This window comes from Mytilus trossulus, chromosome 10, assembly GCF_036588685.1.
Source record: "Mytilus trossulus isolate FHL-02 chromosome 10, PNRI_Mtr1.1.1.hap1, whole genome shotgun sequence".
Taxonomy (NCBI): Eukaryota; Metazoa; Mollusca; class Bivalvia; order Mytilida; family Mytilidae; genus Mytilus; species Mytilus trossulus.
The window spans coordinates 42,894,449-42,912,870 of NC_086382.1; the positions used below are offsets into that span (position 1 = coordinate 42,894,449).

Here is an 18,422-nt window from a genome sequence, read left to right on the forward strand (position 1 = left end):
CTTTTACTTGACATTCTCCAAAAGTATGACTTATGTCTTAATTTTTCTTGACATTCTCATTTATATCAAATTTGTATGAAATTTACTCATATTCTTGACATTCTGAACATGGTCTTAAAATTTCTTGACATATTCTTGACATTTGAATACTGTCTTGAAATTTTTCAACATATTCTCGACATTCTTATTTTTTTTCAGTATGGCTTGACATATTCTGAACATTTTGAATTGTGTTTTAAATCATAGAAATCATTGGTCTTATGAAATGGATCTCAAGCAGACATGCATAATATAGCTCTAAAAAAATCCTTTTCAGGAAGGAGTTATAACAAGAATTGTGATAAAAAAGGATAAAATTCAACACTCAAATTTGAATAAGAGCTTTTTTGGGTTGTTCTGAAAAATGAATAAGGTTTTTGAATCAAGATGAGAACGAATTCTTTGACTACAAGAAAGCCCCCTCCCCCTTTGTTAGCCACACAAACCCAAAACATGAATTGTGGGGTCAAAAAGAGACACGTACATGATCATATTGTAAAACTGCCTTCAAGACACCTTTTTTTTAGTAAAGCATATTTGACTTGCAGTTTGCAAAATGGCAAAAATTTAAATGCTGTTTGTCAGTTACTTCGACTTATATTCCAAGTGAAAACAATTAATTAAACGTTTAATAAAAATAAATCAAAATTAAACTACATGGGGGATTATTCAGGGTATTCCAACTTAGGTGTACAAATGGGTATCTTAATATAACAAATTAATCCTTGATTCTGATTAGTTTTGTTTAGCCATAATAAAAAGTAGTATATATAATTCCAGCAATAGAATGCCATAAACAGTGCAGAATAAGTCTGTTCACATTTCAGGCTAAATTTATACTGTTGAGATAGTGTCAAGACATATTTAAGATTGTCAAGAATGTGTCGAGACATATTCAGACATTATTAAGAATGTCAAGAATATGTCAAGACATATTCAGATATTATTAAGACTGTCAAGAATATGTCAAGACAAATTTAAGACAGTCAAGTATTGGTCAAGACTATTCCAGACTCCTATCAGATGACACAGGAAGTGTCGAGAAAATTTTAAGACAATGTTCATACTGTCAAGACACTTGTCGAGTAAAATCAAGAACCTTATTAGACAAATTAATACTATGTCAAGAAATTTTAAAAATTATTCATACACATTAAGAATGTCGAGTAAAAATTCATGCAAATTCAGACAAAAACTGGTCTTTTCAGACTTTTGACTTTTGTAGTGGGTATAGCTGACCTATATATTATTTCCTTACCTTTCCTTGGTTTATAAATGACTTGAAATATAACACGACAGTTTTATCAATAGTGACATCTTCATGAGACAGTTGAAGGGAAACCAGTGGTAATGGATTCAGCTGACAGTGCAACAAGTCAATAAGTAAGCTGGAGATATAATTTGTTGTGACTGTAATGAAAAAATGAAATTGATCTTCAATGCACTTTTCAAATTTTGTATAAACAATTAGATGAATTTCAATTATATTTACTTTGTCATAGAACTTGTTATATTATAACACCTGTGTTTAAGAAAAAAAGAAGGTGTACTTTATAACATGTCCACCAGAAGAAGGTGTTCTCTTTTCAAAATTTGTTCTGGGAGTAACTTAAACTAGAGGATCTCAAGAGCCTGTATCGCTCACCTGATTCTACTTGGGTTTTTTAAAACTCATATAAAAAAATATAAAATTTGGCTAAAAGTGACAACACAACCTCATAAGGAAAGGAACATTCAGGCTATGTTTAATTTCATTCAAAAGTCCCCCACTGGCGGCCATCTTGGATGACGGATCAGCTACAAAGTAACAACACTTGGTCAACACCTCATAAGGAACATTCATGCCATGTTTGGTTTCATTCCATTCATTGGTTCTCTAAAAGAAGTCATTTGAATGCATTTCCCATAGGGTGCTATGTTAAACTAAGTCCCTTGCTGGTGGCCATCTTGGATGACAGATCAGCTACAAAGTAACAACACTTGTTCAGCACCGCATAAGGAACATGCATGCCATGTTTGGTTTCATTCCATTCAGTGGTTTTCTAAAACTAGAGGCTCTCAAGAGCCTGCGTCGCTCACCTGTTACTGTATTTACTGGTGTCGATCATCTTGGTTAGTAGGTGGGGTCATTAGACACTCTTTTTAAATAGATACCATAGTAATGATTGTGGCCACATTTGGTTTAATATGGCCCATAGTTTTAGAAAAGAAGATTTCAAGTTACAAAAAAGACAAAAAGTTGTTCAAAATTGACTATAAAGGACAATAACTCCTTAAGGGGTATTCTTACAATTTTTATCATGTTTGACTTATTTGTAGATCTTACTTTGCTGAACAGAATTGCTGTTTACAGTTTATCTCTATCTATAATAGTATTCAAGATAATAACCAAAAACTGAAAAATTTCCTTAAAATTACCAATTTTAGGGCAGCAACCCAACAACGAGTTGTCAGATTCATCTGAAAATTTGCGAGGGGATAGATCTTATTCTGATTGACATTTAAATCTTGAAAGATTTGCCCTAAATGTCTTAGTTTTAAAGATATTAATCAAAAACTGCATTTTACCACTATGTTCTAATTTTAGCCATGTCGGCCATTTTGTTTGGAAGGCGGTGTCATCGGACACATTTTTTTAAATATATACCACAATGATAATTATGGCCAAGTTTGGTTTAATTTGGCCATGTAGTTTCAGAGAAGAAGATTTTTGTACAAGTTACAAAAACTGACGAAAATTTGTTATAAAATTGACTATAAAGGGCAATAACTCCTTCAGGGGTTGACTGACAATTTTGGTCATGTTGACTTATTTGTAGGTTTTACTTTGCTGAACATTATTGCTGTTTACAGTTTATCTCTATCTATAATAGTGTTCAAGATAATAACCAAAAACTGCAAAATTTCCTTAAAATAACCAATTCAGGGACAGCAACCTAACAACGAGTAGTCAGATTCATCTGAAAATTTCAGGGCAGATAGATCTTGACCTGATAAAAAATTCAACCCCATGTCAGATTTGCTCTATATGCTTTGGTTTTTGAGTTTTAAGCCAAAAACTGCATTTTACCCCTATGTTCTATTTTTAGCCATGGCAGCCATCTTGGTTGGTTGGCCGTGTCACCGGACACATTTTTAAACTAGATACCCCAATGATGATTGTGGCCAAGTTTGGTTAAATTTGGCCGAGTAGTTTCAGAGGAGAAGATTTTTGTAAAAGTTTACGGACGACAGACGACGGACGCAGGACGACAGACGACAGACGACAGACGACGGACGCCAAGTGATGAGAAAAGCTCACTTGACCTTTCAGGTGAGGTGAGCTAATAAGTCATTTGAATGCATTTCCGATAGGGTCCTATGTTAAACTAAGTCCCCCGCTGGCGGCCATCTTGGATGATGGATTGGCTATAAAGTAACAACACTTGGTCAGCACCTCATAAGGAACATTCATGCCTTGTTTGGTTTTATTCCATTTAGTGGTTCTCTAAAAGAAGTCATTTGTATGCATTTCCCATAGGGTCCTATGTTAAACTAAGTCCCCCGCTGGCGGCCATCTTGGATAATAGATCGGCTACAAAGTAACAACACTTGGTCAGCACCACATTAGGAACATTCATGCCAGGTTTGATTTCATTCCATTCAGTGGTTCTCTAAAAGAAGTCATTTGTATGCATTTCCCATAGGGTCCTATGTTAAACTAAGTCCCCCGCTGGCGGCCATCTTGGATGATGGATCGGCTACAAAGTAACAACACTTGGTCAGCACCTCATAAGGAACATTCATGCCATGTTTGGTTTCATTCCATTCAGTGGTTCTCTAGAAGAAGTTCAAAATGTAAAAAGTTAACGACGACGGACGCCAAGTGGTGAGAAAAGCTCACTTGGCCCTTCGGGCCAGGTGAGCTAAAAAGGGTAAATTATTCTTTTAGTTTGAACTAGGGATGACAGGGAGAACTGGAGTATAGTTTTAGTACTCAGATACTCTTTTGCCTGTTATACATCTTGAGATATATCTCTACTCATTTTGATAGCAACATTCAACCCCAAAAGTCAAAAATAAACTAACAATGTCAAGGCAGATATGATAGTGCAAAATAAACACAGAAAACGTAAGACTGAGCAACATGAAAAAGCCAAAGTAATTTGAAGTCTTCTATTGTTGTTGACAAATTAATGAGTAAGTCGTATTATAAAGAAAAACAACTCCTCAGGAACAGATGTTATTGTCAACTTTGTTGGACTTTATATGTAAATATTTTTTGATTTTATTGGAATTTGATTCATGAATACGTGCACAAACACTAATTGCTGTCATATTAGGTTCTTTGTAGAAACAGCGGTATGTAATTCATTGTTTAATTGACAATAAAAACAGAGTATCAAGCTTATGTTCTTAGTACATTTGTCTTTTGTTCAAATGTTTATGAAAGGTAATCACAAAAACACTGCATACCACCTAAAACATAACTTTTCAATAGACATTTAAGATTCATCCGAGTACTCGTGAGTACTCGAGTATCTTGACCCAGTATTCGAGTATAAAATTTAAGATCTTTTGACATCCCTAGTTTGAACTATTTTGAATTTTAAACAATATTAAGACTAGAAAATCATAATTGAGTTAAACTTATTTAGTATATAAAAACATGTATTGGAATCTGTGACAAGATATTTTCAATCGCATTTCATTTTTTATGTATTACCTTGTGACTGGTGATCTTTCTGACCCAACAGGTCATAAGCAACTATGATTAGGGGGCTGAATGGGAACCTGAAATAATCAAATATATGTCATATTTCTTACATTCTGATTTTTCAAATTAAGAAAATTCTAAAGCAAATAGTATAATCATCAACATTTCCTCTATGAGCAATTTAAAACAGTTTAATAAACATTGATTTCTTTATTTATAATTCTGAACAGTTCTGGATCCGCCACTAACTAGGATATAACCAGCATATCAAAGGAATTTTGTCTTTTATTGATGTTATTTACTGTAAACCAACTTATTTTCGCGACTTTCGCATACATAGAAAAATAACGCGAAAATAAATCGTCAGGAATATGTACAACTTGGTTCTTTTCTTATTAAACTTCATCAAGTAAATCAGAAAATCATGAAATTTACTAGCTGCGAAATGGTCAATAAAGGGTGAAATGCGAAATAAAGTATTCACGAAAATAATATGGTTTACAGTATCTTGACAGCTGTTGCAAAGTCAACACAAAACTAGCATCCACCTCATTGTTACTCTTTGGTAGCCATTTATACTTGCCACACATAACCAGGAACATACAGGAGTAATCAATAAATATGTCATTATAAAATGTATATTTAATATACACTACCTGATCTGATTCAGTACAGGATCATCTTCTTCTATGTCTGTATTCTGTTCACCAATATCTTCTTCTTCCATCTCTAACAAAGCTAGAATTACAGAGAATATGTGTGTAATCTTGAATTGAGAAAGTTGGTAATAATTAGTTTGTGTTTGCCTCTGAGGGAAAGAGAAACTTGAGAGGCCTTGGATGTCTGTTGAATTTGCTTTGAGGGAAAGAAGACAACAGCATACCTATATTTATGAATATGTGAATGTTAAAGCAAAATGTTACACAGGTTTCTATATTGTTTTGTGGATTTGTTTCTATGTAAGCGAAAGTTGCGAAAATAAATCGCTCGCGAAAATAAGTTGGTTTACAGTAAATAACATCAATAAAAGACAAAATTCCTTTGATATGCTGGTTATATCCTAGTTAGTGGCAGATCCAGAAATGTTCAGAATTATAAATAAAGAAATCAATGTTTATTAAATTGTTTTAAATTGCTCATAGAGGAAATGTTGATGATTATACTATTTGCTTTTGAATTTTCTTTATTTTGGAAAATCAGAATGTAAAAAATATGACATATATTTGATTATAGACAGGAATTTAATGTTCAACACTATAATAATTTTCTTTAGGCTCTGGTGAAGAATTAATTTAATAATGAAATCAGATGTTCATGAAAAATTAATTGTATGAAGAAAATAGAGTAATAGACGAGATATCTTTAAAGAATCATTACTGAACTCAATAAAATCCAAAGAGCACACTGACAGGGAAATTCTGGGTTGAATAGAAATCGACCTTATGCAAGAGTATGTAAATATGTTGAATATAAGACTTTGATTGATTTTGGAACGTTCATATGCAAAAAACAAAAAAATGAAAGATGAAGTTTGGTCTGTTTTGTAGCATTTGATTAACAATTCAACTTTCAAACAGTACTATTCCCACTTTCTGTTGAAATTTATGAAAACAGAAACAGCTTATCAAATGTATTGATGTTGATTTGCATAAGGCCAATTTCTATCCAAATGCAGCTCTTAAAATACTGAGAAAATACCACCTACCATCAATATTACTATCAGTGGTCCCTATACTAAGTGTATCAACATCAGCCCCTGCGGATTCTAAACTCATTCCCTCGGATACATAATCATTGACTTTGTCACTATAGGGGTATGGGTTACTGACATATGTTGTGAAGAGTTTGGACAGGAACTTAGTTAGTTCATCTGTTTCACATTCATGTCTGGTGTAATGTCTGATCCACAGGGAAAGCTCATCTTTGTTGAAATCAAACAGTCCAGTGCTAATAAGAAGCTGAAATAACAATAATATTCAATGATAAATATATTCACATGCAAATGCAGTTTGCCATTATGAGTTAACAGAAGGATCTTTGGAAATGTATATAGAACTTTGCAAAGACCCTAAAAATATAACAAAAATTCACAATATATATGTCTGTTGGTCTATAAATAAAAATGAATCTAAAATTCTTTGTGCTTTTAATATATTTCATAAATAAGGAATTCTTTGAAAAAATATTTTTGATAAAATTAGTTAAACGAGCCCATTTTTGGTCATGCTGACTCAATTGTAGATCTTTCTTTGCTGATCATAATTGCTGTTTACAGTTTATCTCTATCTTTAATAATATTTAAGATAAAAACCAAAAACAGAAAAAAATTCTTTATAAATTACCAATTCAGGGGGGCAGCGAATTCATCTGAAAATTTCAGAGCAGATAGATATGAACCTGATAAACAACCTTTCCCCATGTCAGATTTGCTCTAAATGCTTTGGTTACAGAGATATAAGCCAAAATTTACATTTTACCCCTATGTTCTATTTTTAACCGTGGAGTCGATCTTGGTTTGTTGTTTTTGTCACTGGTCACATTTTTTAAACTAGATATCTCAATGATGATTGTGGCCAAGTTTGGTTAAATTTGGCCAAGTAGTTTCAGAGAAGATTTTTGTAAAAGTTAACGACGCCAGACACCAGACGACAAGTGATGAGAAAAGTTCATAAAAAGAACCTTTTTTCCCACTATTGCTATGTCTAAACAGAATCTGGGCACTATTAACAAATAAGACGCTAAAAGTTATGTGGTAAGTATCAACAAGTTTAGTTTTTGTGTGCATAGTGTTAATCTATAGAGTAAATACTAGCCAAATACTTTTCCAACTGAGTTTTATAGTTTGTTCTTATGTGCTGTTATCCCACTGTTGAAATTGAAGTAGGGTTGAAATTATGTTCTTGCTATCTATAATTACCATGATTACCAATCAACTACTGAACATATCTTATAACATCAATACCTGACAAATGAGATGCTGTGTTGTCTTGACAAGCTGTGTTTTATCTTTAACTTTTTTCACCATTGACAATAATAGATACATCAAAGTATGACCTTCTTGACTCTAAAAAGATTAAATTGGCATATAATTTTAAAAAAAATGATAACTGCATCAATATAATGTTGCATTCACATGTAATTCAAATTCAATTCACATTAACTAATTCAAAAATTGTTTAATTTCAGATAGCAAAAGTTTGATGTGCAACATAAATTAATGTGTGAACGTAATGAAAAGTATACCATAATTTTTTAACATGAATAGCTGATCATATATATTTTATCAATAAACTTCTGGAAATGTGTGTGGATAGGATGTATAGAAAGTATTAAGATCAAAGCACTATACTTTGTGTATATCAAAAGAAGTGATGATCCTTGGAAGATTTAGATATCAAGTCAGTTACATAGGGTTTTGCAATCTTTACCCAAAAAAAAATGACACCACTGAAATTCATACTTGATCTATGTTTTAGAGGTAATAAGCATTGTGTATAAGTTTCATAACATTTGGTTACAGTTAGAGACCAGAAACGAAAAATTCAGCATTTTTTCTATTTGTAAAGGGGCATAACTCTAGAACAGTATAAGTGACATCACCAAAATTTAAACCTGATATGTGTTTTGTGGTAATAAGTATTGTGAAGAGGGATGGTCATACGTACAGATGGACAAGGTTTAAAACCAAATTGATCAATGAACTATTTCTGACATCTTTTTTTTTAATATAATATGGACTCCATAATCAACTATATGTCTCACCTCCTTGACCCAAGGTAACTTCCTAGAATCTGCTCCAGACAATAACTTGAGAAGATACAATTGTGGTAAATACTCATCCAAATCTTTCTGGTCTTCAGATTGAACATGCTGTTCTGTCAAATATCTCACTCCCTCCATTATTTTACTAATATTTGCTGGATTGTCTGTCAGACAGGATGGAAAAACTTCTTGGTAAAGGGAGAGAACTTGTTCAAGTCTGATCATGTGACTGGGTTCTGAAATCACTGACATTTCTGTAAAAACAAATTGTAGACTTTCAGACTTGTTTGTTTTATAAATTATTATTTTTCGATTGTTAGGGTCTTGACATGTGACTTTTTGACATTGAACATTGCTTTTGACATTGAACATTGCTTTTGACATTAAATATTGCTTTTGACATTGAACATTGCTTTTGACATTGAACATTGCTCTTATCATTATCTGAATAAAATCAATGGTGTTTACTTTGTCGCCAAAACATCTTATCCACTTATAATTTTCTTCCATTTCTGTCAATTTCCCTTATTTCTTCATTTTACTCAGGCAAACAAATGTAAACCAAAATATAAATAAATGACAAATAGTTTGCAGCTATACTAGGTTATGTAAAATAAATGTTAGCTAATCTCATCTTCTGTAAATCATAGTACAAATCTGCATGTCAGTATTTTCTGCCAGTCAATGGGAGACAACTGCATCTATTAATTGACAAAGCAAAGGGTATTGATGGAGGTCTATTACCTCACCCTTCTCATATAATTTAGATCTAATTTTTTAATCACATTTACATTTTTGCTAAAAAAAAATAAAAATTAGTTTATATGATTGTGAAACAAAATAATATGAGATAGTGTTTTTTATAGAGCCTTTACTTTCAAGAATAGGGTATTCTTCAAATATCTGAATCAGCCAAAACAATTAAATAGTGAAAAATATTGAAATAATTAATGACCGAAGAGTATTTTCCCAGAACATTTGTAGCTATTTTGAATTTGTAAATCCACCACAAACCTAATGAAGCCTCCTCTTCCAACTTTGGTTCTTTGTCTTTCATCTGTGTGACAAGTTTATCCCAACACTGGAACAATGATGGCACATCTGGTATAGCCTAAATATAAAAAAACAATTAAAATTAAAAACTGTTTCATGAAATATTTCATTCCACTCTGTATAACGTGACGGTACCAAAATTGCACCTATTTTGACAGTTGGTTTGGCGTGTCACTGGACACAATTTCTAAACAAGATACCCTAATGATAATTGTGGCCAACACCAAATTTGGCCCAGTAGTTTCAGAGGAGAAGATTTTTGTAAAAGTTAACGACGACAGATGATGACGATGACGCCGGACGCCAAGTGATTAGAAAAGCAAAGGGCCAAGTGAGCTAAAAAGTATATGTTTTCCTAAGTAGGTCAAAAGCTGTATGGCTGTTATAAGTGTGGTTGCCTAAATTTGCTAAAACAAAGCTATTGTAACATGAACTATCTTACATCAAACAGATATATGAACATATATAAATTGTACTGCATTCTCTCAGAGATTTTCATTCAATGGCACAATTTTATTGATAGTTAAAAGCTCAATATGTAATGTCTGTGTTTTATATTATGCAGACTAAAGATAAAGCTTATCAATATTTTATTAGACAATCTGCATTCAAACTTAGTTGGGTTTTTTAACTGCTTTTCATTTTTTATTTTGATGCTTTTTATACATTGTAGCTGGCTATGTGGAATGGATTTTACTCATTGTAGAAGGCTGTATTGTGATCGAAAGTTGTTAGTTTCTATGTCATTTGGTCTCTTGTGGATTGACTCATTGCCCATTCAATCATACCATATTTTTATATCTTCATATTGTCATCCTCGTTTGTAATTTGTATACAAATGTTTTTATTCAGTAAATTTTAATACCTTAGAAATATCTTCCTTTACTCCCTCAATTATATTCTTCCAATCTTCTGGACTGTATAAAGACATTAAGGTTGATCCCTCGGGACAAGATAGAAGTTTGAGTAGCGCTGAAAGCCTCTGTAGAACTATCTTTAGAAAATCCAGAACAATGTGCCTGACTGCTAAATCTTTATGCTGAAGGAAAAAAATAATAAAAGACCAGCCTAGAAGAATGGTATTGGTACCTAGTGGGTTCCAAATGGAGATGCATCACCTGTTTGGTTAAATTCTTTAAAATGTTGTGTTTGTTTTTTGTTTTTTTTACTGTGAATGTTCACAGAGTTAAGTTTATATCTTGAATAATGGGATTTCCCTTGTCCTGGTATGTCACTTTTATTGAACTTTCTTTTTCATTTTTTTTTTTTTTTTTGTGAATTTTCTTTTACATTTCTATGAAGGGATTTAATATTTTATGACCTATACCAAAGATCAAAAGCAAAATATTTGATTTGAAGTTTGTTTTTGTTTTTTTTAATTTTTTTACTTAAAGATAATATGCTCTTTTTTCATTTTACACAAATAGACCTTCTAGATTAAATTCTAACGTAAAGCTTGTTGTCATGACAGTTTCAGGCATTATCTTTATTGGAGAAAATTACAGCATAAATAAATAATCATGAAAGTGTTTATTTTGGTATAACAACGAGCAGTGTTCTCGCTAAAGGCGAGTCCATGAGTCCTAGACTCATTAAAACTGCCTTGATTCACCATTTTCAAACTGGTGAGTCCACAGATGCATCAAGTTTGTAAAATTTTGTATAAACTGAACACAGTTAAAGACAAATATTATCATTTTATAGCAAAAGTTTAAGAAGTAATCTGAATTTAATGTCATTTAATTGCTCTGTTAGGCCATGGAGACTAAAATATTACATTATATTGCAATAAAATATATTCTTCTTGCTGTTGGACTCACTATGGCCAAAAATGACAAGTCCCTGGACTCGCCTTCAAAAATCCTTAGCGAGACCCCTGCAAAGAGTTTAGTTTAGTTTATGTAAATTGCTTGTAAGTTGAACCATAAATTCACATTCATTTTCTATATATCTATTAAAAAAGCAAAGCTTACAAAATTCATGTTGTTTACCAATGGTTTTACACTTTTTACTTGTGGACAACATGCTTATATAATCCAGAATGTTCTTACCTTTAAGCCTTGAATAACCGAGTGGAATATCAGTGATGGAGGGAGGAGTGTCGTTAGCAGAACTCTCACCATTTTTCTTACAGGCATTACCTCCCTTATCTTTGTCAAACTAAAATTCCCAGTCTGGCAGCTGTAAATCTGTTAACAACATAAAAAATGGTTTGTGTTAGACTTATGAGATTAGAATTAAAAAAAGCTGATCAAAATGAAAGTAATAAAATAAAATGAAATAATCAAAAATCTTGAGATTTTTATGAAATTGTATGAAGAAGTAAGAAATCTACTTAAACAAACATTAATGTTTTATCTTGTATAATTAGAAGTCAATAAACATTCTAATGCAATTTGGATGTAACAATTTTTTTCATTGGCTAAAAGTTTCCGTCAAATCCACAGTTGACGAGGCGTAACTAAGGAGGGACCCGCCATTTTGAATTCAAGAATCAACAAATGTTCGATTACTACTATATAATGAAAATAAAACAACACCTACCTCGAATTCGCCGTTTAAATGTAATTTTATACGAATTTGAAGCGTACAGGCAACGTAATAACCTCCAGTTTGTAAGTTTTCATTTGTATGACGTCACGTTTAGCCATGACGTCTTTGTGCCAAAATCATTCAGGAAGTTTCGCGGATTTTTTTTTATTTGACAAATTTAGACATTTTTTCAAGCTTTATCGTATTTTTTCTTTTTGAAATGCATTAGAATCGGAATAACAGTACTGTAGTTAAAGAGTTGCCACCGTCAATTTTGATTTGACGGTCGCAAATCTCCGTTTTACTGTCTCCGCTACGCGTCGCCAGTAAAACTGCATTTGCAACTGTCAAATCTACAATTGACGGTGGCAACTCTCCAACTACAGTACTGTTATTCCTTAAATATTCCTTGAATAACAATTCCCATTTATATTTTTTGTCATTGAACATTATTTGTGCAATGAAACAGATCTAAACATATGAGTTTAGTTTACACAGGTTTCTGATATTGTGCACGGTTCATTCCAGACAGGTTTCTGATTTTGACACGGTTTGGTTTTTACTGCTTTGGACAAGGACCAGTGTATGCCAATTTCTGATTTGTACAAAGTTCAACTTAGAACGGTTTTACTGTATTTTACTGGACTATCTTAAACAAAAGAAATTTCTGTGATATATCAATACAGTATTTAGAGCACTGGAATATGGTATATTATCAAAATGGATCAAAATGTATCATACCTTCATAATTATTAATACAGTATTTAAAGCACTGGAATATAGTATATTATCAAAATGGATCAAAATGTATCATACCTTCATAAGAAAGTCCATTGTTGTAATCCACTTTTTTGAAACTCTAGGTGTAACAGAACTGTGTAATGAAGGGAGATAATACTGTAGCTGATCAGGGGAAGCCACCAGTGAGGCTACAACCAATTCTTGTATCAGTGGAGTCTCTATCACTTTTGTCAGGGAAGTTAAGAAGGATGTTATAACATGATTCTGGCTTCTGAAAGAAAAAAGTATTATAATAACTTGAAGTAAACAGATTTATTCCTTATGTTTTATTAATGTATGCCATACATTTTGTATAATTATATGTACTATTATCATATCTTCTACTTGTAGATAGCTCAGGTACTTGCAAATTCTCAAAAATATATCATTGTCATAGGTGATGCACTTTAACGACAAAGTCAAATAATGTGTTTTCATCATGTTTTATGGTGCATAAAAAGAATTAAACAAGCTTGTTGTTTCCAGACTCAGATAAGTCTGAAATTGAAAACACATTTTTATCAAAATACATGATTTGACTTATATAAGTCAGAAACATAAACAGACTTGTATATGTCTGTAAGATCTCTGACTGTTTAACAAATATTTTAACAGCTCACAAAATTATCAAGAATTCACAAGCTAATATATATGTCTGGTCTGCTTCTCTGAGCATAAATGAATTTACTTTGAAAGTCTTCAAGATAAAGCTTTTACAACAGGTATCACATAAACTTAACCAATCAAATTGCAGGATTAGCTGGGATGTTTCACACCATTATAATATAGACTGATATTTAGAATGCTGTACATGTTATCTTACTTCTGAGATGTTCCAAAAGATTTATCAGAGAAGATAATTCCATATTTATATGAAGTACAAAGTTGTACATGTTATCTTACTTCTGAGACGTTCCAAAAGATTTATCAAAGAAGATAATTCCATATTTATATGAAGTACAAAGTTGTACATGTTATCTTACTTCTGAGATGTTCCAAAAGATTTATCAAAGAAGATAATTCCATATTTATATGAAGTACAAAGTTGTACATGTTATCTTACTTCTGAGACGTTCCAAAAGATTTTTCAAAGAAGATAATTCCATATTTATATGAAGTACAAAGTTGTACATGTTATCTTACTTCTGAGATGTTCCAAAAGATTTATCAGAGAAGATAATTCCATATTTATATGAAGTACAAAGTTGTACATGTTATCTTACTTCTGAGACGTTCCAAAAGATTTATCAAAGAAGATAATTCCATATTTATATGTAGTACAAAGTTGTACATGTTATCTTACTTCTGAGACGTTCAAAAGATTTATCAAAGAAGATAATTCCATATTTATATGTAGTACAAAGTTGTACATGTTATCTTACTTCTGAGACGTTCCAAAAGATTTATCAAAGAAGATAATTCCATATTTATATGTTGTACATAGTTCTATAAGTACTTGGTGAACCATCTCAGCTGCCATCTGCTTTTCTTCTGAATTATCAGTCTCATCTACCTGAAAAATATGAGTTGAGATCGATGTAATAATTTTACAGTGTAGTGAGGATTTAGATTTAATATGACCAAATAATGCATACTGATTGATGGGTTAAGTTGTAAGAAAATTTTGAAATGGGATACAAATTTTCTGAATCTCCTTAATCTTTTTAAATACAACAACTTTTCCATAGGAAATATTGAGTTTACCGCTGAATCAAGATTTAAACCCTAATTTGGCTTATTTTAAATGTTCATATCCTAATAACCTTGCGTACCAAGTTTCTGATTTAAGTGACCTCAACTTCATAATCAACTACTTTAATCAAAAATTCAACCTGATATACCTGACCAACAGGCTGAAACATAGACATCAGTTTAGATTAGGCAAAAGTCTGAGAGATTTAGAATTTATGGACAGGATGACAATATCATTGGTTTATTTGACAAATCTCTTTTTCTGTTTGCCTCTAAACAGCAAAATATGACAACAATTTTCTGTTTTATAGGAAATAAATAGGAGTCTATGGGTCAAAAGCTAATTTTTGTTAACCCTGTTATAAAACATTTTTTAAAAGTATTTCCTGTAAAAATTTATTTCAGAAAAGCAGCTAATTTCTGCTGGTAACTGGACTAGGACCAGTACATTTCAGCTACATTCCCTTACCTCCATAGTATCGTCTTGCTTGTCATGCTTATCATACTTGTCATATTTCCTCCATTCCTGTATACCCTTCCAATGATACAGATGTCCTAAATGTTTCATGTTTTCTTCAGTGAATATTCTCACTTTCTGAGTCTTACTTATCACTGGATTCTGTATTACCTGTAATATAGCCAAATACCATAAATACATGTAAACAAACGAAGAACTTTTATCAACATATAGATTCCATCATTCTTTCCAATCAGGACGGCATTTCTTCTAACAAAAACAAATGTTTGAATGTGAGGCTTGTTAGGCAGTAAAAAAATTTCCCAAGTCAGGAGCCTGTAACTCAGCGGTTGTCATTTCTCGTTATGTTACATTTTTTTATTTCATTTTTTGTACATAAATTAGGCTGTTAGTTTTCTTATTTGAATAGTTTTACATTTGTCATTTTAGGGCCTGTCCTGACTATGCAGTATGGGCGTTGTGCATTGTTGAAGGCCATACGGTGATCTATAGTTGTTAATTTCTGTGTCATTGTGGAGAGTTGTCTCATTGGCAATCATGTCACATCTTCTTTTTTCATACCAGATTTCACATAATATTGAGCCAAATACATAAGGTACTATTGTCCTCTTCTGGGGGTTTGCAAATAATGAGTTCTAAGCATTACATCATCTGGCCTGATCACCTCTACTCATGCCACTTAATGGTAATGAACTGAATTTTATGGACATCAAACAAGTCTAAAGTCCATACCCTTTTGATTTAAGTGTTTGAAATCCAAGTCATTTGACTTTTCAATAGTACTCATGAGAATAATTTTTAAAGCATGACCTTTCACTTTCAGATGCCGAGCTTTGATTTATAAATCCCAAAAGACTCTAGACCTTATACCATTCACACCCTTATTGAACCCCTGAATTAAACTAGGGGAATGAGTTGATAGAAAAAATAATCGAACACCTTATTTACAACTATATACATGATATACTATATCGTTATTCATGTTTATCAAGTTCATGAAAGCATGTTTATGAAATGAGTTATAAAACTGGTTAATTGGTGCTTCAAGAATTATTGTTGACCTATCTCCTATAACAAGTAGTTTAACATAGTGTATACTTAATTTATTAGTAAACTATTACCTTCTCCAGTAATGTATTAAGAACAAGCTGTACTGTTTCTATATTGTCATAACATAGACCACTAAACAAGCCACTGGAAAAATCTGAAATACACAAATCACTGATTATCCATTTCATAGATATACAATAATCTTCCTGTAGTTTTATGTTATTTATAGCTAGAAGATAAACACATAATTGACAAATTCATTGCTTCACACATGTTCAGATTACACCTAAAGGGATTAAAGAATGTTATTTTTTTCACAATGTCAAAGATCCCAACATCAATATCTATATAAGTTCCACTAATTTTGGCAAAACCTTTCTAGTCCCAGTTTTCACAATAACAAAAAATATTAAAACAATTCTATTAATTTATAGGTTATCAAATAACCTTATTTATTTTAAACATGGAAATTCTAACGAGAACAAGAATTAAATGCAATGTTGTGCCAAGGATACCCCACTCATATAACATATCGAAAAAAAAAATCCATACTCATTCAATGTAACAGTGATTTTTTTATTGATTCAGGCATGGCAGATGTCACTATTACAGAAAGAGTTATTTAAACCTCCCTGGCCAAAAATGTATGCTTGTCATACTCAGAATCAGAAATCAACCAATCAAAATACTGGATTAAGTTTTCTAGCTCAAATTTTGTAATGAGTAACTTTTGACAGAGAGCCCTGGCTTCATCACTGTTGTCACCTTCATAATATTTAATTTTTCTGTGATAATTTCTGGGAACAATTTGTCTTTTTGTTTATTTTTTCACCAATGGTTGTTCGGTACTTCAATTTATTTCCCCCCTACCACAATCAGCCCTGTTGGTATATATTTTCTAATATTTTTTTCATTATACTGATTACTTATCTACCTTTCAAATCCATGAGTTGTCTTATAACACTATCACTTCCTGACAACAGAAAACCTAGAACAAAATGAATCATACAAGTCCGTACATCTTGTGGATCCTGAAAAAAATAAAATTTAAGGGTAATAAATATATCTTATAATATGATCAGACAACTAGAAGAAAGATTTTTCAATTTTTTGAGAATCTGCTATATTTTTTGTACATCTATCATGTTATAAATATTCTTGTCTTCTTGCACATCAAGTTTACTCTGTCTTATAATGTTGTTAGGCTGCTGCCACATCTCGTTGTATTCATTAAACATGTTAAAAAAAATAAAGACTGTATGTTTATATTTTTGAAAGTTACACTCTCAAAGACCCACAAAAATATGGGAAAACATAAAGGTAATGTAAGATAACAGATGCTTGTCGTTACTCTGATATCCCTTTGTCAATTTAAGTAACTATTGTTCATCTACATGATTAATATATATATACAACTCGTCTAAACATCAACCCAACATTGTTAGATCTGTAAATTTTCTTTCACAATTATTTTTGTTCTTCCCTCGCCAGGATTCGAACCCATGCTACTGAGATATTGTGACACCAAATCGCCTGCACTGTATCTGGTGCGCTAGACAACACGACCACCTTGGTTTCATAAATATATATAGCTTATATAATTAATAGGGTTAGGAATTTAAATTTTACCTTAGTTAACTTTATATTCAACCTGTTCTAAATAACTCTTGTTACTCATGAGTCATGTTATATATAAAGTGTGCTATAAGATTTTATTTATTTGCTTCTGCCACAACAATTACCATGGCAACTAGTGACAATGCTTAAATTGCCTTGATACTAAAATTCTAAATCCTGTATGTAAGAGGGAAATCAAACCATAGTTCTGCCAACATGATTGGAACTAACCTTTCTATCTCTTCTCCCATATAACAACTGTATGTTAGGATTACTAAAGTCAATCTGTGTAAGGATGGCTCTAGCTGAAGTCTCTCCTAGCATTGTCATAGCTGATAACAGTTTCAGCGTTGTTTTGATCTGACTGGCCTTGTTCCTCTGTGACAAACTGGAGTATAAAGAACCAGTATGGGAACCCCATATCTTCTTTACAATCGTATGTCCAACAGACTGATACTTGGACAAATCGTCAACCAAACGAATCAAAATGCATTCTAAAGCTTCAAATATCAACTGTAGCTGTAAATCAAAATACAAATTTCATTATTCTAATTTTGTTAACTATTTAATTTAGTAGAGGTCTGTCAGTAACTACAAGAAGTACTGTATCAATTTATGTTGATCATTGCCCCTTTGCCTAGTTTCTTCTATTACCTATTCTAACATCAGACTTCTCTTAAACTGAGTTTATTGTGAGTATTGCTGTATGTTTGTTTATTACAC

At 31.9% G+C, this 18,422-nt stretch overlaps 1 protein-coding gene across 1 annotated transcript in view; it reads right to left on the reverse strand.

Moving 5' to 3' along the window:
• Window positions 1-18,422, reverse strand: part of LOC134687392 (nucleolar pre-ribosomal-associated protein 1-like) — a 64,102-nt gene that overhangs the window by 39,891 nt on the left and 5,789 nt on the right. Inside the window, exons 3-17 of the mRNA XM_063547649.1 lie at window positions 17,931-18,218; window positions 17,017-17,113; window positions 16,154-16,236; window positions 15,024-15,182; window positions 14,245-14,375; window positions 12,899-13,094; window positions 11,602-11,739; window positions 10,416-10,589; window positions 9,512-9,608; window positions 8,498-8,751; window positions 7,698-7,799; window positions 6,441-6,693; window positions 5,392-5,473; window positions 4,745-4,812; window positions 1,298-1,449 (exon numbers count right to left, since the gene is read on the reverse strand). Of these exons, the coding sequence (XP_063403719.1) occupies window positions 1,298-1,449; window positions 4,745-4,812; window positions 5,392-5,473; window positions 6,441-6,693; window positions 7,698-7,799; window positions 8,498-8,751; window positions 9,512-9,608; window positions 10,416-10,589; window positions 11,602-11,739; window positions 12,899-13,094; window positions 14,245-14,375; window positions 15,024-15,182; window positions 16,154-16,236; window positions 17,017-17,113; window positions 17,931-18,218 (2,274 nt within the window). The remainder of the gene's footprint in view (window positions 1-1,297; window positions 1,450-4,744; window positions 4,813-5,391; window positions 5,474-6,440; window positions 6,694-7,697; window positions 7,800-8,497; window positions 8,752-9,511; window positions 9,609-10,415; window positions 10,590-11,601; window positions 11,740-12,898; window positions 13,095-14,244; window positions 14,376-15,023; window positions 15,183-16,153; window positions 16,237-17,016; window positions 17,114-17,930; window positions 18,219-18,422) is intronic.